At 49.5% G+C, this 16943-nt stretch overlaps 1 protein-coding gene across 2 annotated transcripts; it reads right to left on the bottom strand.

Annotated features, from left to right (window-relative positions):
* Positions 1–569: 569 nt before the first annotated feature.
* On the bottom strand, positions 570–16495 carry CDK18 (cyclin dependent kinase 18). Of its 2 annotated transcripts, XM_062594908.1 has the most exons (16): positions 16462–16495; positions 14667–14801; positions 7878–8023; positions 7370–7495; positions 5078–5134; positions 4720–4834; positions 4436–4530; positions 4213–4275; positions 3694–3817; positions 3216–3336; positions 2710–2807; positions 2255–2360; positions 1995–2037; positions 1322–1412; positions 956–1033; positions 570–611 (listed from the first exon to the last, which is right to left on the bottom strand). In XM_062594908.1, exons 1-16 carry the CDS (start codon positions 16493–16495, stop codon positions 577–579), a joined length of 1467 nt encoding a protein of 488 aa, XP_062450892.1. In that variant the 3' UTR covers positions 570–576. The 2 variants fall into 2 exon arrangements, with proteins under 2 accessions (XP_062450892.1, XP_062450893.1); XM_062594909.1 differs by lacking the exon at positions 16462–16495 and having other exon boundaries at positions 7878–7936; positions 14652–14790.
* Between the last annotated feature and the right edge of the window lie 448 nt (positions 16496–16943).

Raw genomic sequence — 16943 nt, 5'->3', positions numbered from 1 at the left:
AGGTTCTCCAGTGCTTGTCTGGGTCATGCCCCCAACTCTTAATGTGGCTGCAAACTGTCTCCCCAGGAGACAGAGGGTGCAGAGCCAGTTGTCTGAGCAAAGGTATGTTGCCAGAAATGCCTGTCTGGGCCAGAAACTAGGTACCATGACTCGGCCACTGCTCAGCTCTTGGAGAAACCACTCTTTGCTCAGAAAACCTCCCTGCCCCCAGCTCACCTCTCAGAGCACCGTGAGTGAGTTCCCTCAGGGCCAGCACACACCCTGAGCTCAAGGCAATGCTCAGGGCAGTTACTCTCTAAAGCCTCTGTACAGAGGGTAGCAGCTCTTGTCTGATGGGTGCAACATGAAAATACGAGGGGAGGAAGGCCACAACTCCTTTGACAACAGCTGCTGGGGGCTAAGGGGTGGTGGGGAAAGGGTTGTGAGGACGGGCAGAGGAGAGCCTGCAGCCAGCGGTGCTTCAGCATCATCCTGCTCGAGTCAGTAATTCTGCGATGGGTCAGGTGGGAGCGTGTTGCTGTCTCCTTTCTCAGTGCTTTGATCTCCATGGCAACAATGAGAACGCGAAATCCAGGTTTAAAATATACTCTGCCTCCTGTTCTTCCCTCGGGCTGAGGAAGAGAGAGAGGTGAGTTAAAGAGGCTAGACAGTGAGCAGCACTTTGCAGAGGCACCACCCGATGCAAGGACCTGGACCACAGCATTGGTTCTGGGATGGTGCCTCAGAGCACCTAGATGTGAGTTTGGTGCATCTGCAGTAACAAGTCATGATGCCCCAGGAGCAATATGTGGCTGTTGTGGACTAAAGCAGGAGGCAGGGATCAGGTTTGTCTTTTCCTTACATAGGTACCAGCTGGCAGTAACCCCACTGCCAGTGTGGTCTGTGGTACCTTACCTATGCAGGCTGCCTCTCCACCCGTCTGAGAGGAGGTCAACATCATTTTCCCCAGTCCTACCTGACTGCTGAAAGGCTGAGCCTCGGTATCCTGGGTCCTTTTGAAGCTGAATTTCCTTCAGTGAGAAGATGGAGACATCTAGGCAGAGGGAACAGAGAGAAGTCAATCCAGCTGGCTGAGCCGTCAGTAGTCTGAAAACCCAGGGCCAAGACAGACTGCACCATCCTGCCAATCATACCCAAAACTCTGTTTCTTGCTCTCACAGTCCCCAAACTCTAACCCCACTATGCTGCAGAAGCACTCACTTCCTCTGGGCGAACAAGGACAAGAGGCATCCGAGGAGACCTAGCTGCAAAGCAAAATTCTTAGTTTGCAAAGAACCTCTTTGCTCCATATCCCCCCAGCAATGGGATGCTGCACACTTACTGTCAGGGAGGAGGTGTACCCGTTCCCCAAGGCTCTTGAAGTAAGCATGCCGCAGAGCTGCCTCCGCTGAAATCCGGGTTTTGGCTTCGTACTGAACAGAGCCCCAGAGAAAGGAAATTATGTACAGTGTGCATGCATGAGAAGGCATTCAGTAGGCATAGAGGCCCTGCCCAAGAAATTTCATATGCTACATGAGAGAGAATGTATTCAAAATGCATCACGGGGGCGTGCAGGCAATTGGGTTGCCATCTGTATGTGCACAAGGAACTTCATACACTGTATGGCCACAGGAGTGCACCATCCATTTAATACCTTATGGATTACCTCTTTTTGTGTGTGCAGGCTGTGTGAGAGAGGACAGATTGGTGAAAGACAGTTTACCTACTGGTAAACATGATGAAGGGTAGACAAGGGCTCTGATCAACCAGGGCATAAACTCACAAGGAGACAGAAGCATGTCTCCAGAGAATTTTGGAGTGAATTTAGGGCAGATCAGATGGTCAGATAATGGGAGGTGGTTTGGAACAGCATCTACATGGCCATAACCGTAGAACTATGGCTTATTCTGCAGTTACACCTCCTCTGCCTGGATCCAAAATCAGCGTTAGGGCAGCCAGGGTACTTCACTTCAACAAACCCCATTGCCATCCAGGCAGACAGCTCTAGTACTTACCAGAAGGAGGTTCATCAGCAAGTCAATGCCTTCTGAGTCCAGCCTGAGAGAAGGAGGAAATAAACAGTGGAGCATTATCATACCCAGGAGACATTGCAATAGTCAATGCAAGAGTCAAGAGGCAGCTGGGGCCTCCACTGCACAACTTCATTCGGAGGCTGCCAGCACCACAATGCGGAAACGAAACTGGTCTCCCCAGGCTCCCATTTAAGACCAGCACAAGCCTACCATGCCTTATGTGTCTCTGCTCAGGAAGGTACCTTGGGGCATGATTTATTAATGGCTGGGCTCGGTACTGTGTGAAATTGTAAGCCTTAAACTCCTCGTTGGATGTTATTCCAGGCCAGGTGTCTTCTGTGGGGGTTCCTGAGAGAGGGAGAGAGGGAAACCTGTCATGTTCATTTGGTAAGAATAAGAGCTAGTGTCCACCTCTCCCAAGGAGGAGGCAGGACAGAGAGCATGAACTTCAACAGCAGGCTTAGACTTGCTAGTACATCCTGCGGGGCAGTAGCCCTAAGAGCTCGCCTGGCTGCAAGCCTGGTACGAGGATGCTGGGCAGGCTACGCACAGCTCTGTACAGCCTGCCCAGCCCATCCCACTCTGCTGCTTTGCCAAGAGGCTCTGTTCAAGCACCTGAAGTGTTTTTTTTTTTCCTCAGTATCTGCAGTCAGCCACTGCCCTCAAGTGGGGATTTGGGAGACAGCAGAAGACTCACCCAGCAGCCTGAAGATTAAATGCAGCTCTTCCTTCACTGTGGAGCCAGGGAACATCGGCCGACCGGTGACCATCTCATAGTGTATGCAGCCCACACCCCTAAAAGGGCAGCACAGTATTTGCGATGGAGAAGCCCTGTGAACATCCCACTGCCCCTTAGCAAGGGCTAATAGGGTCCTGGAGCTCGAGCTAACTGCTAGTGTCCCTGGTGACAGAAATAAGCTCCAAGAGCCACCTCTCTTCACTGCTACAGATAACTATTTACTCCCCAACATGGAAAGTGTGCTCCAAAGACCTTGAGACCCATGGCACACTAAAACCAGCATGGCATCTACGACAGACAGACACCTCTATTTTAACTATCAACACAACACTGTTGGCACATATGCTGCTACACAGGCAGATGAAAGGTATTATCCAAGCCCACTGTCTTGGAGACTCTGGGAATCTTAATTTGGAGGTTCACCCCTTCCCCACCCGGTCCTGCAGATGGGCACTGTGGCTTACCACATATCGATGGGTGTGGAATATTCCGTAGATCCTAGCAGGACGTCTGGGGGCCGGTACCACAGTGTGACCACCTCATTGGAGTATGTTTTTGTAGGGACTGACTTGGCTCTGGCTAGTCCTGAGAATGAAAGGTATGTGTATCAAGGAGCTGTATTCAGCTGTACCTTGCGGCAACACTGCATTCTCCCCAGAGAGGCAGAACAAGGCAGGCAAGGCCAGATTGCTCAGTACATAAAGCAAGTGGCTGTGCTCACGCAGAGATGCTTCAAACTCAGCTGGGTGGAGCACATAGCTGCTGTGCAGAGTTCAGCCTCGGAGTACACATAATATTGCTGAAGGAGAGCTGTCTCCCAAGCTGCTTATGTGGGACCCCCACATCTCTTCCTGCACCAGGGGAGCATAAACCTGCTGCCAGCTGCACACAGGCCTGGCCAAAGAGACCACAACTCCTTTGCTTCTCCCTTGCGTTACCTACCAAAGTCAGCCAGCTTGAGCTCTCCTCTCTCATTGATGAGCAGGTTCTGGGGTTTGAGGTCTCGGTGCAGGATCTTTCTTCCATGACAGTAAGACAGACCACGCAGCAGCTGGAACATGAAAATCTAGAGGCAGGAAGAAGGAGTTGACACTTAGCACTGAGGCACAGGCATCAAAAGTGAGTCTGTCTCAAAAACTGTAGAACTTGCAGACAGGTAAGATGCCTTGAAGATGGCCTGTGATGAAATGCATTGTAGACAATTGTTCAAGCCATAATGAACAATTCATTTTTATTTAAGGTAGCTGTAGCTTAAGAAAAGCTGATGTAGCATCAGAGTCTGCTGAAAAAGATCAGAGAAGAGTATTCTGAACGGAGGGCTGAATTGAAGACAAAAAAGGGTATCCCTGCCTCATCCCGGCTCCTTGATGTCCTGGGATGCACTTGGAGTGAGTTCCCTGCAGTTCCCATTTCTCCCTAGGAGGGAGGCAGGTGTACAGATCCCAAGCAACACTGTCCTACCTTCACATTGTGCATGCTCATCAGGCTCCCGCAGTTATCCAGGTACTGTTTGAGGTCATTGTCCTGCAAAGAGAAGCATCCATCAACCTCTCCTTCCCTCTGTCCTCCTTAGCCAACAAACTTTGCCTGTAATCAAGCCCATCTCTGCTTCAGCAGAAGAGTCCAGCCCTCCCAGAGGAGTGCAGCCTTCCCCCATTTCCTGCAGTGAGGCCCCCAGACTCACCAGGTACTCGAAGACAAGGGTGAGGGAGCGCTCTGTGTGGATGATGTCGTGCAAGGTCACGATGTTGGCATGCTTCAGGTTTTTCAGCAGAGACACTAGAAGAAAAGGAGATGGCAGGTTCAAACAGCCAGGATCTCAGTGCTGTGTGGCAGCATGCTGACTGCCCTCTGCACAACTGCAGATACAAATGGCCACTAACACCACCAGCCCTGCATCAGCCTGTGACCTGGCATTGCTCATTAGGTCTGTGATCTATACTGAACCTTATCTGAACAGCCCCTCACCTTCCCGTATAGCTGTGCAAGGTGCCCCTTCCTCATGCTCCAGGCGAATCTCCTTCAGTGCCACAAGATTTTCTGTCAGCTTGCTGCGCCCCTTGAAGACAGTGGCGTAAGTGCCCTAGGGCAGAGAGATAAAATACAGGTTGTGCATACCATTTATCAGGATGGCACAATGCCGATATATTTCATACCATTTGCAGGAACAATAATTTGTAGCTAAAGCACCAGGTCTGAAGTCCACAGAAAGAACTGGTCTAGAGACTCCTAGATATTGAAGAAATTTTGCTAGTCTGTCCTTTGCACTTTAAGCTGTCCTTCTAAACTAATTTAAATCCTTGCAGGGGTTTTAGACTCTCCTTACCTCTCCCAGTTTGTCCAGTTTAACATAGGTTTCCAGCTTCCCGAACCCGATATCTGACTGTAAGAGAAAAGGGAGAACATCACTGGGGGAGATCACATCCAGGGAAAGCTTAACCACCTGGGGGAAGGTCAAGTGAAGGACACTAGATGGTAATAGCTTTAGGGGCGGATAAATCAAGGCAGGTGTTTGCATGCAACAGCCCAGCTGATCTAGGTACATAGTCTATTACTTTTCTAGACAAGCAGTGCAGGCAACCAGGCAATCAATCAGAAAACCTCCACAAACCGACTGCTTAAGGAAAACGGATGACACCTGCTTCCTAAACTTCAGCACAGTGATGGCTGTGGCTCTGTCTGTAGGGTGGCTGTAGCCTGAAAGATTGCTCCTTCCTGCTCCCATTCCTCTAATTCTCTTTTTGTTCTCTCCACTTATCCCTGTCACCCATCATCTTGACATTCCACTAGCAATGGCTCAGTCTAACAAGAGTAGTGGTTTATAAAGGGCTGATGCCCTTTCTGTCAGAGAAACCTAGTGGGATCACACTGCTAATGCCTGGCCCGTTTCTTCAGTGGTTTCTTTTAGGCTGGTCTGTACTATAACTCAGTTCATTTTTCTGTGTCCTTTTCAAATCAAGCATGAAAGAGACATTTCCATATTTGGAACAGTAAGTCTTCAACGTATTGCTGCAACCTGCTCTCGTAACCCAGCGAAACAAAAGGCAAGCACTGCAACATAGGAGATTTAAGTTTCACTCCTAGCAGATCTCTTAAATCACATGTGTTTTAAGCTTTCTGTGGGGAGAGACACACTTCCTCAGTTAATCTGGATTATTCATGAACATGGGCATGGACTGGTTCCTAGCACAACTGCCTGAAACCTGGGGCACTTCACTGCTCCTTTAGCATAAATAATAAACCTGTGTCATTCCTCCACAAACATGTTTGTGTCTGTGTAGTCCCAGGCATGGAGCCAGCTCTGACTCCAGCCTGGCTAAAGCCTTCCCAACCCAGCAGTGCTGCCCATACCCTTGAGCAAGCGCTAGTGCCATGTCGTTCTCCATCAGCAGATGGTGCTGGATGGACAGCTGTCTATCAGCAGGGAGATACATGGGGCTGTGCAGGGAAAGGGTCCCATGGGAGAGGCAATGAGGGAGCCCCCTGCACTGCATCCAGGGATCTGACATGGAAAACCAAGTGCCCCAGAGCCCGGGGCATTCTTGCAGCTCCCTCTGTTCACCAGCTGTGCCCCACAGAAAGGCTTTTCCCTTGCTCCAGGCACCAACCACATCACCAAGCTCTCACAAGCTGCCAAACGCTACAGGGAAGACTGTCTTCCAGCTCATACAAGCTGGATTTGAACTAGTAAGTCCCAGGGGAACACAGTATTATTTACTCCACTTTGGCTCCCTCAAACACGCAGCACACACCAGGAACAGATACATCTTGAGCAGGAAAATGAGGTGGCTGCTGCAATCTGAAGTCCTGTAAACCCCATAATGTCATATGGTGAATTTTACAGACGCATGCCTTATTCATTTATGGGACTATGAATACTAATAACATGCTGCTTTGGCCATGTCTATTTTACTCATTAGACAGAATGTGCAGGTAAATGTGAGCTCTCTTTTCTTTACTCTCCCTCCCCTTTAAGGGGCATAACCAATATGAAGATGTCTGCCAAGACCTCTGTCTGGCAATTGTGCAACACAATGTTCCTGGGCAGCAGGACATATGCTTGCACATTTATAAACAGGGCACCAAGTTGTTGCTGCCACATATGCTGATGCTCTGCAGTAAAGAAAGTGAAAAGCCAATATTAATGCAAAGGTTAATTCATTATTTATCACTATTTGCATTTCAACTAGCAGAGGCTCCAGCACTTGCTAAACCACAGGAGGCTTTCCACCTCCTCTCCTTTCAAAGAAGCCAAGCTGAGAGAGGAAAGGCAGGTATGTGCAGAAGTGAGTGAAGCAATGTGCGGGCCTGGGGATTTGCACAGCTATGTGCAGATTTGCCTCTGTAGGAGTGACACACGGAAGAGGATGCACAGATATGTATATGCATGGGGTATATGGAAACGTGTACTGTTGGGTGTGTGCAGAAGGGGATTTGCACAGGCAGAGGTATGTGTGCGTGTACAATCTCAATGAAATATAGAGATATAAGGGAGCTTGCATAGGAGGGCATGGCTGCATGAATGGGTGGAAATAATGCATATATCTGCTTGCTGGGATCTATATGGATGAAGCAAGATGCTGTGCCAGCACCGCTCACTCTACGTGATCAAACTTACAAGGGAAGCCCGTCGGGACATCCTGCTGAGGGGTTTGGGGAACTCCGGACTGTCCATCTGCAACTTCTGCAAGAACTCTGGGGGCAGGCGAATATCCATGGGAAGGGAGAGACGCTTGTTGACATCCTATGGAGAGAGCCAGAAGAGCTAGTGATGAAAGCGGCTGATAAAAGGACAATCGTACAGAGACATACAAGCAGAAGCACCCTCTGACCAGAGCCAATATTATTAGAGAAGCAACGGGGGCAGCATCTGTGGGACCCTTGGTCATGGGAAGCCAGAAGGTGTATGTGCATGCAGATGGACTGGACTTTGTCAGGTACCAGCAGAAGTCGTGCCAAGTGCAGCTGGGAGGAAGCCATGGCTCATGCCTGACACTGCCATGGAATTCATGGGAACATGAATTGAACTGGTGAAGACACCAGTTGTCTTACAGCTGGCGGGTATACAATGACAGGGTGCCCTTGCCATGTCCCTTCTGCCTGCTCCAGCCTGCAGCAGTACTTGCCTCCATGGAGAAGCGGCGCTGGTTGTTGTTCCGGTAGCGCACAGCCATCGGGGACTGGCCTTCCACCTCAGAGGGGGAGATAGGGGTGGTGCCTGCTCGGTAATCCCTGTCCAGGTGTCCCAGCTGCAAGTGCCCCTGCGCTAGGTCTGAGGATAAAGAGAAAAGAGAGTGAGCTGGCTGGAGCAGCAAGTGAAAGCTGCAGAGGGCCAAAGCATTTGCTTTGAAGAAAGAGAATGCACACAGGGCAGGGAGGTCTGGAGATGCCTGGACACTGAGATACCCTGCGGTCATGGGAAAATTCTTTTCCTTCTCTGCACCTAAGAGGCAGAGGGAATAGCTGCTTTTTGCTCCAGGTGCATTGCCTCCCACACAGCTTACAAACACACCTAATCTGCTTTAGGAACCACTAAAACTAACAGACATTAGGGTAAGCACCTTCCTCCAAGGACCAAGCAGATGATGTTTGCGATTAAAGACTGCAGAGTCATTTAGCATAAAACGGAACACTCCAGGCTTTCCTGTCCCAATCTGCTGCTCTTAGCCAGAGACACAACCCTGAGAAGCAAAACATTCTCTTGAAAACCAAAGCAGCTCAAAAAAGTCTCTCTTCTCTTGGGACTCCAAGTGTGAAGCCCCATCAAGTCCATGAAACCCTGAAAGGAACAAGAAATCAGACAGAACAAAATAAGCCATTGACCTCTCTCTGGTCTCCAGTTTGAGGCTTGCACTTAGACCTCCTCAGTCTGTAATTACTGACTGGTTGCTAGGAATATTCTGGCATGCAGCAACTCAGACAGCAGCTCAGCAAAACACTGAATGAGTTCAACACAGGTCACCCAGACCCCAGCAAAGTGAATTCCCTTAATTCACAGGCAGGCTGTTTCCAAGGCAGACATTCAGAGTGAGGGAGGGCTGCCTAGGTGTGCTCCCCATTCAAACACAGGTGGACAGAGGAACAACCATGTCCCTGAGGGAAGAATGTGTCTCCTTTTAAAAAGGTGCTGGGCAGAGCAAAAACAACTATTTCGGCCCCTTCCTGGTGGCCACACAGCTCTCTCCATTTTAGTCTACACTTTGTTGCTCCTCTCCACATTAGCAGGGTCTATAGCAGTCTCCAGGATCAAACAGCTCTGCCACAAATCACTGGTGTGCTCCTTGTCCCTAGGAATCTCTGCAGTGAATTTGTCAGAGCGAAGAAAAATACTGCAGAGCGGAAACTCCCCGGGGAAGACTGGCAATGCCCTGGGCTGAGCTACTGAGTCCTGCCCCAGCCCACCTGCTGTCAAGCTCTTGCCATGAGCTGCACAGAGACAATCTCCTGTTCTGTCTAATGTCGACTTCAGCGCACTGATCCCAACCTGCTCACGCAGCCAGCAATGATCTCATTGCTGAAGACTGGAAAGGGAGGGCTAGCTTTCATGGGGCAGCGAGCAGGGCTGGGACCTGGCTGCAATTTGCCCATCTGATGGATGAGAGATGGCAGACAAATGACCTGGGAAAAGATGTGGTTTCTTGCCATGGTCACAAAGGGAACAAGGGGACCAAGACCACAGGGAAGCAGGACGTCATCATCTATAGATAGTCCACACCTAAGGATGGGGTCAGCCAATGCCACTGTGCATGTGAGCATCTCAAACACTGCTGGGAGTATTTATATGGACAGGCAAAAGGAAGCACAGAGATTCTTTCTCCCAGGACCACTGGATGACCTGCTCTCTCTCTCAAAGTATCTGTCTGTGCAGGAACAACTAAGAAACTTAATTTTATACCTGTGGCTAATTCAGGTTAAAGTGCATCAATTGAACTGGATCAAGTCTTTTTAACTTTTTCACCTCCTAAGTAAATTATCTTAAACAAAAGGCCATTTAACATCTGAATTACACTATCATGGGATTGATTGTAGTTCAACTAATCTACTTTAAAAGATAGTTTGGGTGATTTTTTGCTGGTTCCTATAGGAACAAGCCCAAAGTTTTGGTAAAAGAGGCAGCTCGTCCCTGAAAGAAACAGATCAGTAGCAATGTCTCTCTGAATGAGCCCACCAGGTAGATTAGTGTCAATCTCTCTTCGTCTACAAGAGCGTTGGGCCCAAAGACCAAAGGTAAGATGACAACCTCAGCATTCTAGTGGATACAAAGGGAAATGGGGGTATGCAAAAGACAGTTTCATCAAAAACATTTCTGTCAGTTCAGAATGGACAAGAAGGTTGGTTGCACTTTTCTCAAAAGCAAAATCTCAACAGAAGAAAGAGGGAAATAGGGAACACGGCTCCTATTACGGCATATATGGTAAATACATGCTGAAAATTGCTCTCATGTGTTTTGGCTGCCCTGAGGCCAGAGAGCACCAGCTGCATGTGTCAGACCAGTCCATCCTGAGTCCCCTGCAAGGTGCACAAAAAGCCCAGAAACAAAATGTGAATCCAGTTCCACGAAGATGCTCTCACAGGGCTGGTGCGGGCCCACTGGGTTTTGAGGATCTTGCTGGGTGCTTGCAGGAGGTGACGTCAGGCTATGGGTGAGCAAATGCAAGGGCCTGTTTGATTCTGCTCAGCATTTCATGTGAATTACAGCGAGCCCTGACACCGTGCAAATAATGAGGCTGCATAGGATATCAAAGCAAATTAAAGTGAGACCGCAGACACAGCGGCTGCCTTTGACGAACCTCTCGCCTTTTTTTATAAATATATTTAAACACTGCCTCTGCCAAAACAAGCTTTGATCTCCCAAGGAAAGGGGCCAGAACCCTTCACCGCTTGCCTGACTTATAACTTTTAATTACTTTGCTAAGTGTGAACTCTCCTCTCAAGGCTCTGTTATGTTCACAAGGCAGAGCTACACTCAGATCTTGGATTATTCATCCTCCTTCCTCCCCCTATTCATCACTTCTTTGTGGCCTTGTGTTCCAAAGGCCAGCTTTGGCTCTGATTTATGCCACTGCAAACTAGGAGTTATGCACGCTTTGCAGCTCATATACTAGGACCTTATTTGGCCTCAAGGGACAGCCCAGGCAGTAGCTGTGCTGAGGCAAATCCTTGAGATAGATACAAACTATTGCTGAATGTAACTAGCTCTTACCAAAGCAAAAGGGAGCTACCAACATTTGATGCCTCTGTAAATCAGGTCTGGGCTACTTGTACCTATGACTGGGGAAGCCTAAGAGAAAAAGAAAGAGCTCACTTGCCAAAGCATGAACATGAGATTGGAGCAGCCAAAGAGAAGGTGCCTCATCTCCAAGGATGTGCTGCCTCCTCCTTGGAGGCAGCTGGTGGTGGTCAGTGTCAGAGAACAGATACTGCACAGAGCCCAGCCTGGGATCTCCCTAACCCAGGGACTTCATTCCACTTCTGTGGCTCAGCAGCCCATGTGGCTGCTGGAATATCGTGCTGCCCATGGGAGTGAAGCACAGCATGGCAGAGAAGCATCTGATGCCCCTGATACAGGGTGTGAGCTAATTAAGCTCTGACCACATTCCTCAGACTCTGCCAAAGTGACATTGCCTAGGACAGGAGGCATCCAAGCTGGAAAGCTGTTTGCTTTTCCATCTGCCAGCTCTGCTTCTTTCAAGCCTGGCTTTATCGGCCTTTGTGGTTGGGAGCGAGGTCATGAGACTACAGGATGGGGGACAGCAGGGGTGGGTATTTCCCAATGCACCACCAACAAACTAGGCAAGCTTCTACTCACAAGAAGGCCATGCCTTGTCTCATTGCAAGAGTCAGAGCAGCTTTCTGCATGCTTTTAGAGCATCTTATGAACAGGTCCTTTGGCCTCTGTATCACCGTCCCCTTCAAGGGCAGGCAGAGGCATTCAAAAGCCACGTAAGGGCAGGATTTGCAGACTGTCAGGGACCTAGGAATTCTGATAACCTGCGATTTCCAATGCTGAGGGGTGGGGAATAGAAATTGCAAGTGATTCCCTGAAGAACTGTATGAGGTGATTAAACAAAAATGATTTCCTGATCTCCACTGTGATCACTGCTCTCTTCTGCTGTAAGTGATCACAGTGCGCTGTCACTGGTTATCCATTCACCTGGAGAGCAATGATCACTGCAGGCAAGCCTGCCTGCCTGCCATGCAGATAGGGAGAGGTAGCCCTAAGGGCATGTTTAGAAATCCAGAACAAGGAAGATGAAACCTGAAGCAAAGCTTTTCCCTGTATCATGTGGGAGAGAAGCAGCACAAGAGTGATTGCCACGGCTGTAGTCTCAGCTCTGCTACCAACTCTCTACATGACCTTAGAAAAATCATTTTGCCTCTCTGCACCCTGTTTTTTCTATATGCTCTTGCTTCTCTAAAGACCCCTCTCCAGACTCCCTCCCCTTCTCAAGAGATCCAGTCTTCACAACCAACCCCTGCAAAAGAGGAACTTGCACACTAAATCTCATTCTCTTCCTCTCAAGCATCACAAAATTGATCCTATCTCCCAACATGTCCTATGTATCCCTCCCTCAAACCATCCTTGAATGCCTCCTCGCTCTAGGATGCTGGGGCTTGTGCCCCAACAGAGCTCTGCCTCCAGCTTGCCTCTGCTGAGCCCCTGCCAAGGCCTGTTGGCACAAGGCTGTGGGCAGAGGGCTCCCAGCAGCAAGGGGTTTATTAAATGGCTGAAGAGATGCCTCAGACAAATGTGGCTGTCAGGGCTCTTCATAAACAACAGCCGCAGCTTGCAGGAGACAGAGATTAAGGGCACTGTGGAGGTGACTTCTCAGGCTTGTTTACAACCCAAGCAAAACTTAATCAAGAGATCTCAGACTGGAAGAAGCGGGTTGAGGGGGGTGATGGAATAAGCCTGTCAGGGCAGTGGTACAATGGGGGCAGCAATTCCCAGCCTGTGTTGCATGGGAAAAGCCTCAGGTATGAATAGGGAACCATGCACCAGGGAGCATGGGGCACTCCACAGAGAAAGATGTGGCACAGTGCCAGGATGTGCATCCAAAGGCTGCATTCAAGTGGGGAAATGGTGGGGGGCTAGCACCTCTCAGTCCAATACTGGGTCCTTGGGGACATGACAAACCATACCCCATGTGGTGGTGCTGATACACCCCCAGCCCAGCGCCAGCTCCTGATGCACTCCTGCATCCATGCAGGACAATCTCCTGATCACCATGTCACTGCCTAGTACTTGTCTCATCTCTAACTACCAGAGACGGGAACACCCTAGGTCCTGGCTCCAGGCTCATTCAGCTCGGACCACGCTGTCATTCTTTCCTGGATACCTAAGGAGGATCGAGACCAAATGATGGTGGAATAGGCAGATGCTGCATGTACTGGTTTGCCTTTCAAGGGCAAAGGAAGAACCATGACAGAAGCCTCATTAAAACAGAAGAATAGAGAAATGGCTTCCCCAACAGAGCCTTAGTTTCCACAGTGGAGATAACAAGCCCAGGCTCAGACATCCCAGAGCTGAGTTTCACCCCCCCCCAAAGAAGGCAACAGCAGCTGCAGCCATCAGTGCCCAGGACTTTCTTAGCCTTGCACCGTTTTACCCCCACATCTTCCATGCCTCTAATTAAGGACTCAGGTCTAATTATAGCCCTGATTGCTTGCTAAGGTGTGAGGGAATGTGTATGTTTGTGGGAGCAGAGCAACACCTTTTGTCAGGTACTGAGATTCACTGTGAGCACACAGGTGTCAGAGCAAGGAAGAAGGCTGTAAATGGATGCTGTTCAGAGCAGCCTGGGTGTGTGATGAGAGACAAGAAGTGTGTCAAGAGCTGCAGGAATGAGAAAAGCCAGCTCTAAATTAGGCTACTGCATCTCTTATTTCAAGCAGACAAAGAGACGATCTCCCCCTGCCGGGGCAGATGCAAGTGCCAGGCAATTACATCATGGCCTCAGCCTCCGCTTGCAGCAAAAGTTTCTAGCAATTATGGCTGCAGGGTGAGGGGAAAAGGAGTTTGAACGTGACCTGAATGGAGCAGAGGGCCTCAACACATGAACAGGCTGGCCTGTGGCAAAGCAAGCTGTTCTGGTAGGAGGCAGCAGCAAAAACATGATGCAATCGCCAGGAGCAGTTTAGCCTTGCACCCACAGCAGCAAATGTACCCCTGGATGAATCAAGTCTAACTTTATTAGGTCTCCAAACGCCTGCCTGTCAGTGGCTCTGCCTGCTTGTCTGTGCATGGCTGCCTCATGCAATCTGCTCCGAGTTCATGCCTCAAGCACTGCCTCTCCCTTTGTATGCCCTGAGACAGCAGAGCCTGCCCCAGCCTGCAGTGTGAGGCAGCTGCTCTGTTTGCAGAACCCAAGTGCCCTGCTCAGCTCACAGGGGTGTTAACCCTGAACTTCCCTGCTCCATGGGGCCTTAAAAACTGCATGGCAGAAGGCTGTGGGTCTGGGAAGAAAGGATGGTTCAGAGAGCCCCAAAGGCTCCTCTGAACAGAGACAGTGGGGCCTTGGGGTCTTGGTGAAATTGGCTGCCTGCACCCCTAGAGGGAAGAAGGCTCAAGCATCACTGTCACTTCTGTGCAGGCAGAAGATGATCTCACACTTTCACATCCTCTGCCTTAACCGCAGGTATGTCATTCCTCTCTGTGCTTTTTACAAGCACCTTTCCCTCCTACAACACTTTCCCTACACAGGTCTAAATCTCTCTTCAGACAAGATTTAAAGACAGGGCGTTATTAATCCCGCTGCATTGATTGGAAATTAACACAAAGAGTCATCAACTTTCCACAAATCACCCCCCTCCCTGAGGAATGCCACTGGCACTGGAGATATTTGCTGACGGCACTGACTCCAGCTGCCCCTGACCAGCCCTAGCACCACTGGAAAGGCCTGGAGGCTCCTTACCTTCATTCCTCCGGTTGTTGAGCTGGTTGAACTGCTCTGTGAACTCTGTCAGTGACTCCTCAATGGTCTCTGTCCGAGGAACTGAGAGAGAAAACCTCCGCTTGAAGTTTTTCATCTTGTTCATTTTACCTTGTGCTGCAAGATAGCAGGGCCCTGGAGAAAAGGGAGAAGAGGCTGAGATGCCTGGATGGTGTACGAGACAACCTCACTAATCCCTGCAGTTCATTCTCTCTGGAGCTGGCAGCACCCAGACCAAAATTTCACCAGCTGGGGATCTGCAGGGTATCCTCAGGAACATCCTCTTCAAGGTCCTGCTGCTGCATCAGAGCAAAGCAGCAGCCTCATGGTCACCAAGGGAATCAGGTTCTTCATGTTTTTATGAGATGACCACAGTCAAGAGGTGCACAGGGCCTTTTCTGATTTATCAGACATGGGCCCAGGGCACAGTTACAGACATTGAATCATAAATATCAGCATAGGCTGTGCCTTATAGCATCTTTGGAAACTTCAGGAATGGCTGCAAAAAAGCAAAATGGAGCAGAACAAAAAGGAAAGCAAGAAAGAATAAACAGTGCCAGAAAAGATTCAATACAACACTCTTCCTTGTACAAAGATGCACCTCTGTCCCAGCAGTTGGTTCTCTCTGTCTTGCTCTTACAAGAAGGACTTCCTGAGCTACCAGTGAAGTACTGAGGGAAGTAACCGACCAGGAGGAGATTCCTTAGGGCTATGAGAAAGGGACACACTGAGAGCTCACGGTTTGCTTACAAGCTCTTGACTGGCTCAGATCCTGTACTGGCATTGGAATTGTCTCAGCCAGAGATCCGATTAAAACAATAAAACCCTTAAACAAATAAAACCCTCAAGGGACAAATGGCAAAGCATGCTGACTCTGAGCAGTTACACGAACAGGCTGAGGGAGCTCACCCCGGGCATCCCAGAGCCACGTGCCACTCCGCCTTTCCTCACTTTGGCTCTCACCATGCCCGTCCCTAGCTCGACAGCACTGGGCACAAGAGCTGTTCGTGCATGGTTTGGTGTTCAGAACCAGCCTTGCAGCACTCAGTGCTATTCCTTCCGCTGATACAAACCTATCGGACAGCCAACACTCCCCGCTCCCCCAGATCTGCAAACCTCTGTGCGTCCCCTAACGCACTGCTGTATGCTGTGTGCTCCCTCACAGACCCATTTCCCTATTCCTGAGTGACCCCGCTGCAAGCTGAGCAGTCCTTTTCCTTCACTCTCCCCTGCCCCTTCCCACCCCCCTCAGGAGTTTATCAGCACAAACAAATGGTGATCACATTCCAGACTGATGTGATCAGACACAGCATCCAGGAGCTAATGCATCATGTCGCTAAGGCAACGGGAACACTTGGGTTGACATGCCTGCATCTGAAAGCTTAAAAGATTATCTGTCAGTAATACAAACACTCTGCTTGCACTTCAGCCACACTCCTCTGCCAGGCACAGTTTCCTGCTGCAGGTGCAATCCCCTGAAATCCTTGGGATTCACCTGAATCCTGAGGATTCACCCTACTCGCACATCCCACCTGCTAGTAAACTCCATTCTTCCACCACCTTTGTTGCTGCAAAAACCCCTAAAGCTGAAGGCTCGACCGCAACGCTCATGCATCTGGAACCAAGGCAAGGCATCCAGTCGATCGGCTCAGGGTGGAAGGGAGGCCAAAGATTACAGCAACTGTCTCCTGCTGACCTCCCACAGTAGTCCAGGTGGAGGACTCTCCCAAGGGCCAAGCAAACATGGCAGGTTGTTCTTCCCTTCTACAAGTTGGGCAGTTGAAGCACATCACCACCCCTTTGATTTGCATCTCAAGCAAGAAGGATGCTAGAAACATCCACTTTAGGCTTCAGACATTTAAATGTTTTCTCACCACTACAGAAACATGCTTTGACAACAAGGAGGCTGACAATAATAAATGCTGCATTAACAAGGTCTCTGTGCTGGTGCTTTCCTTACGGCCAGGAATATAATCTCTAAGCAGTGTTGTTCCTTCTGAAGGGAAGGCAAAACCTGACACTTGCTTTGAAAACTGTCTGCTCAGTCCATGGCTCTGATCAGGTTCTCTAACTTGCAAAGTAAGCAAATTTTAAACTAGGCACTGTGGGGTGTGCAAAAACACTAATATTGCAGGCACCCAAAGAACTAAACTGAAGTGTTTTGTTTTGACTGTGCATGCTGACACTGACAAAGTGACACTAGTAAAGGCTTCTGTGTGAGGCACGGTGATTCTCTTAAAACTACCAAACAGAGAGCAG

Source organism: Rhea pennata, chromosome 25 (genome assembly GCF_028389875.1).
Source record: "Rhea pennata isolate bPtePen1 chromosome 25, bPtePen1.pri, whole genome shotgun sequence".
Taxonomy (NCBI): Eukaryota; Metazoa; Chordata; class Aves; order Rheiformes; family Rheidae; genus Rhea; species Rhea pennata.
Note: the sequence above shows the minus strand (reverse complement) of the source record. Positions and strands in the feature narration are given on the sequence as shown.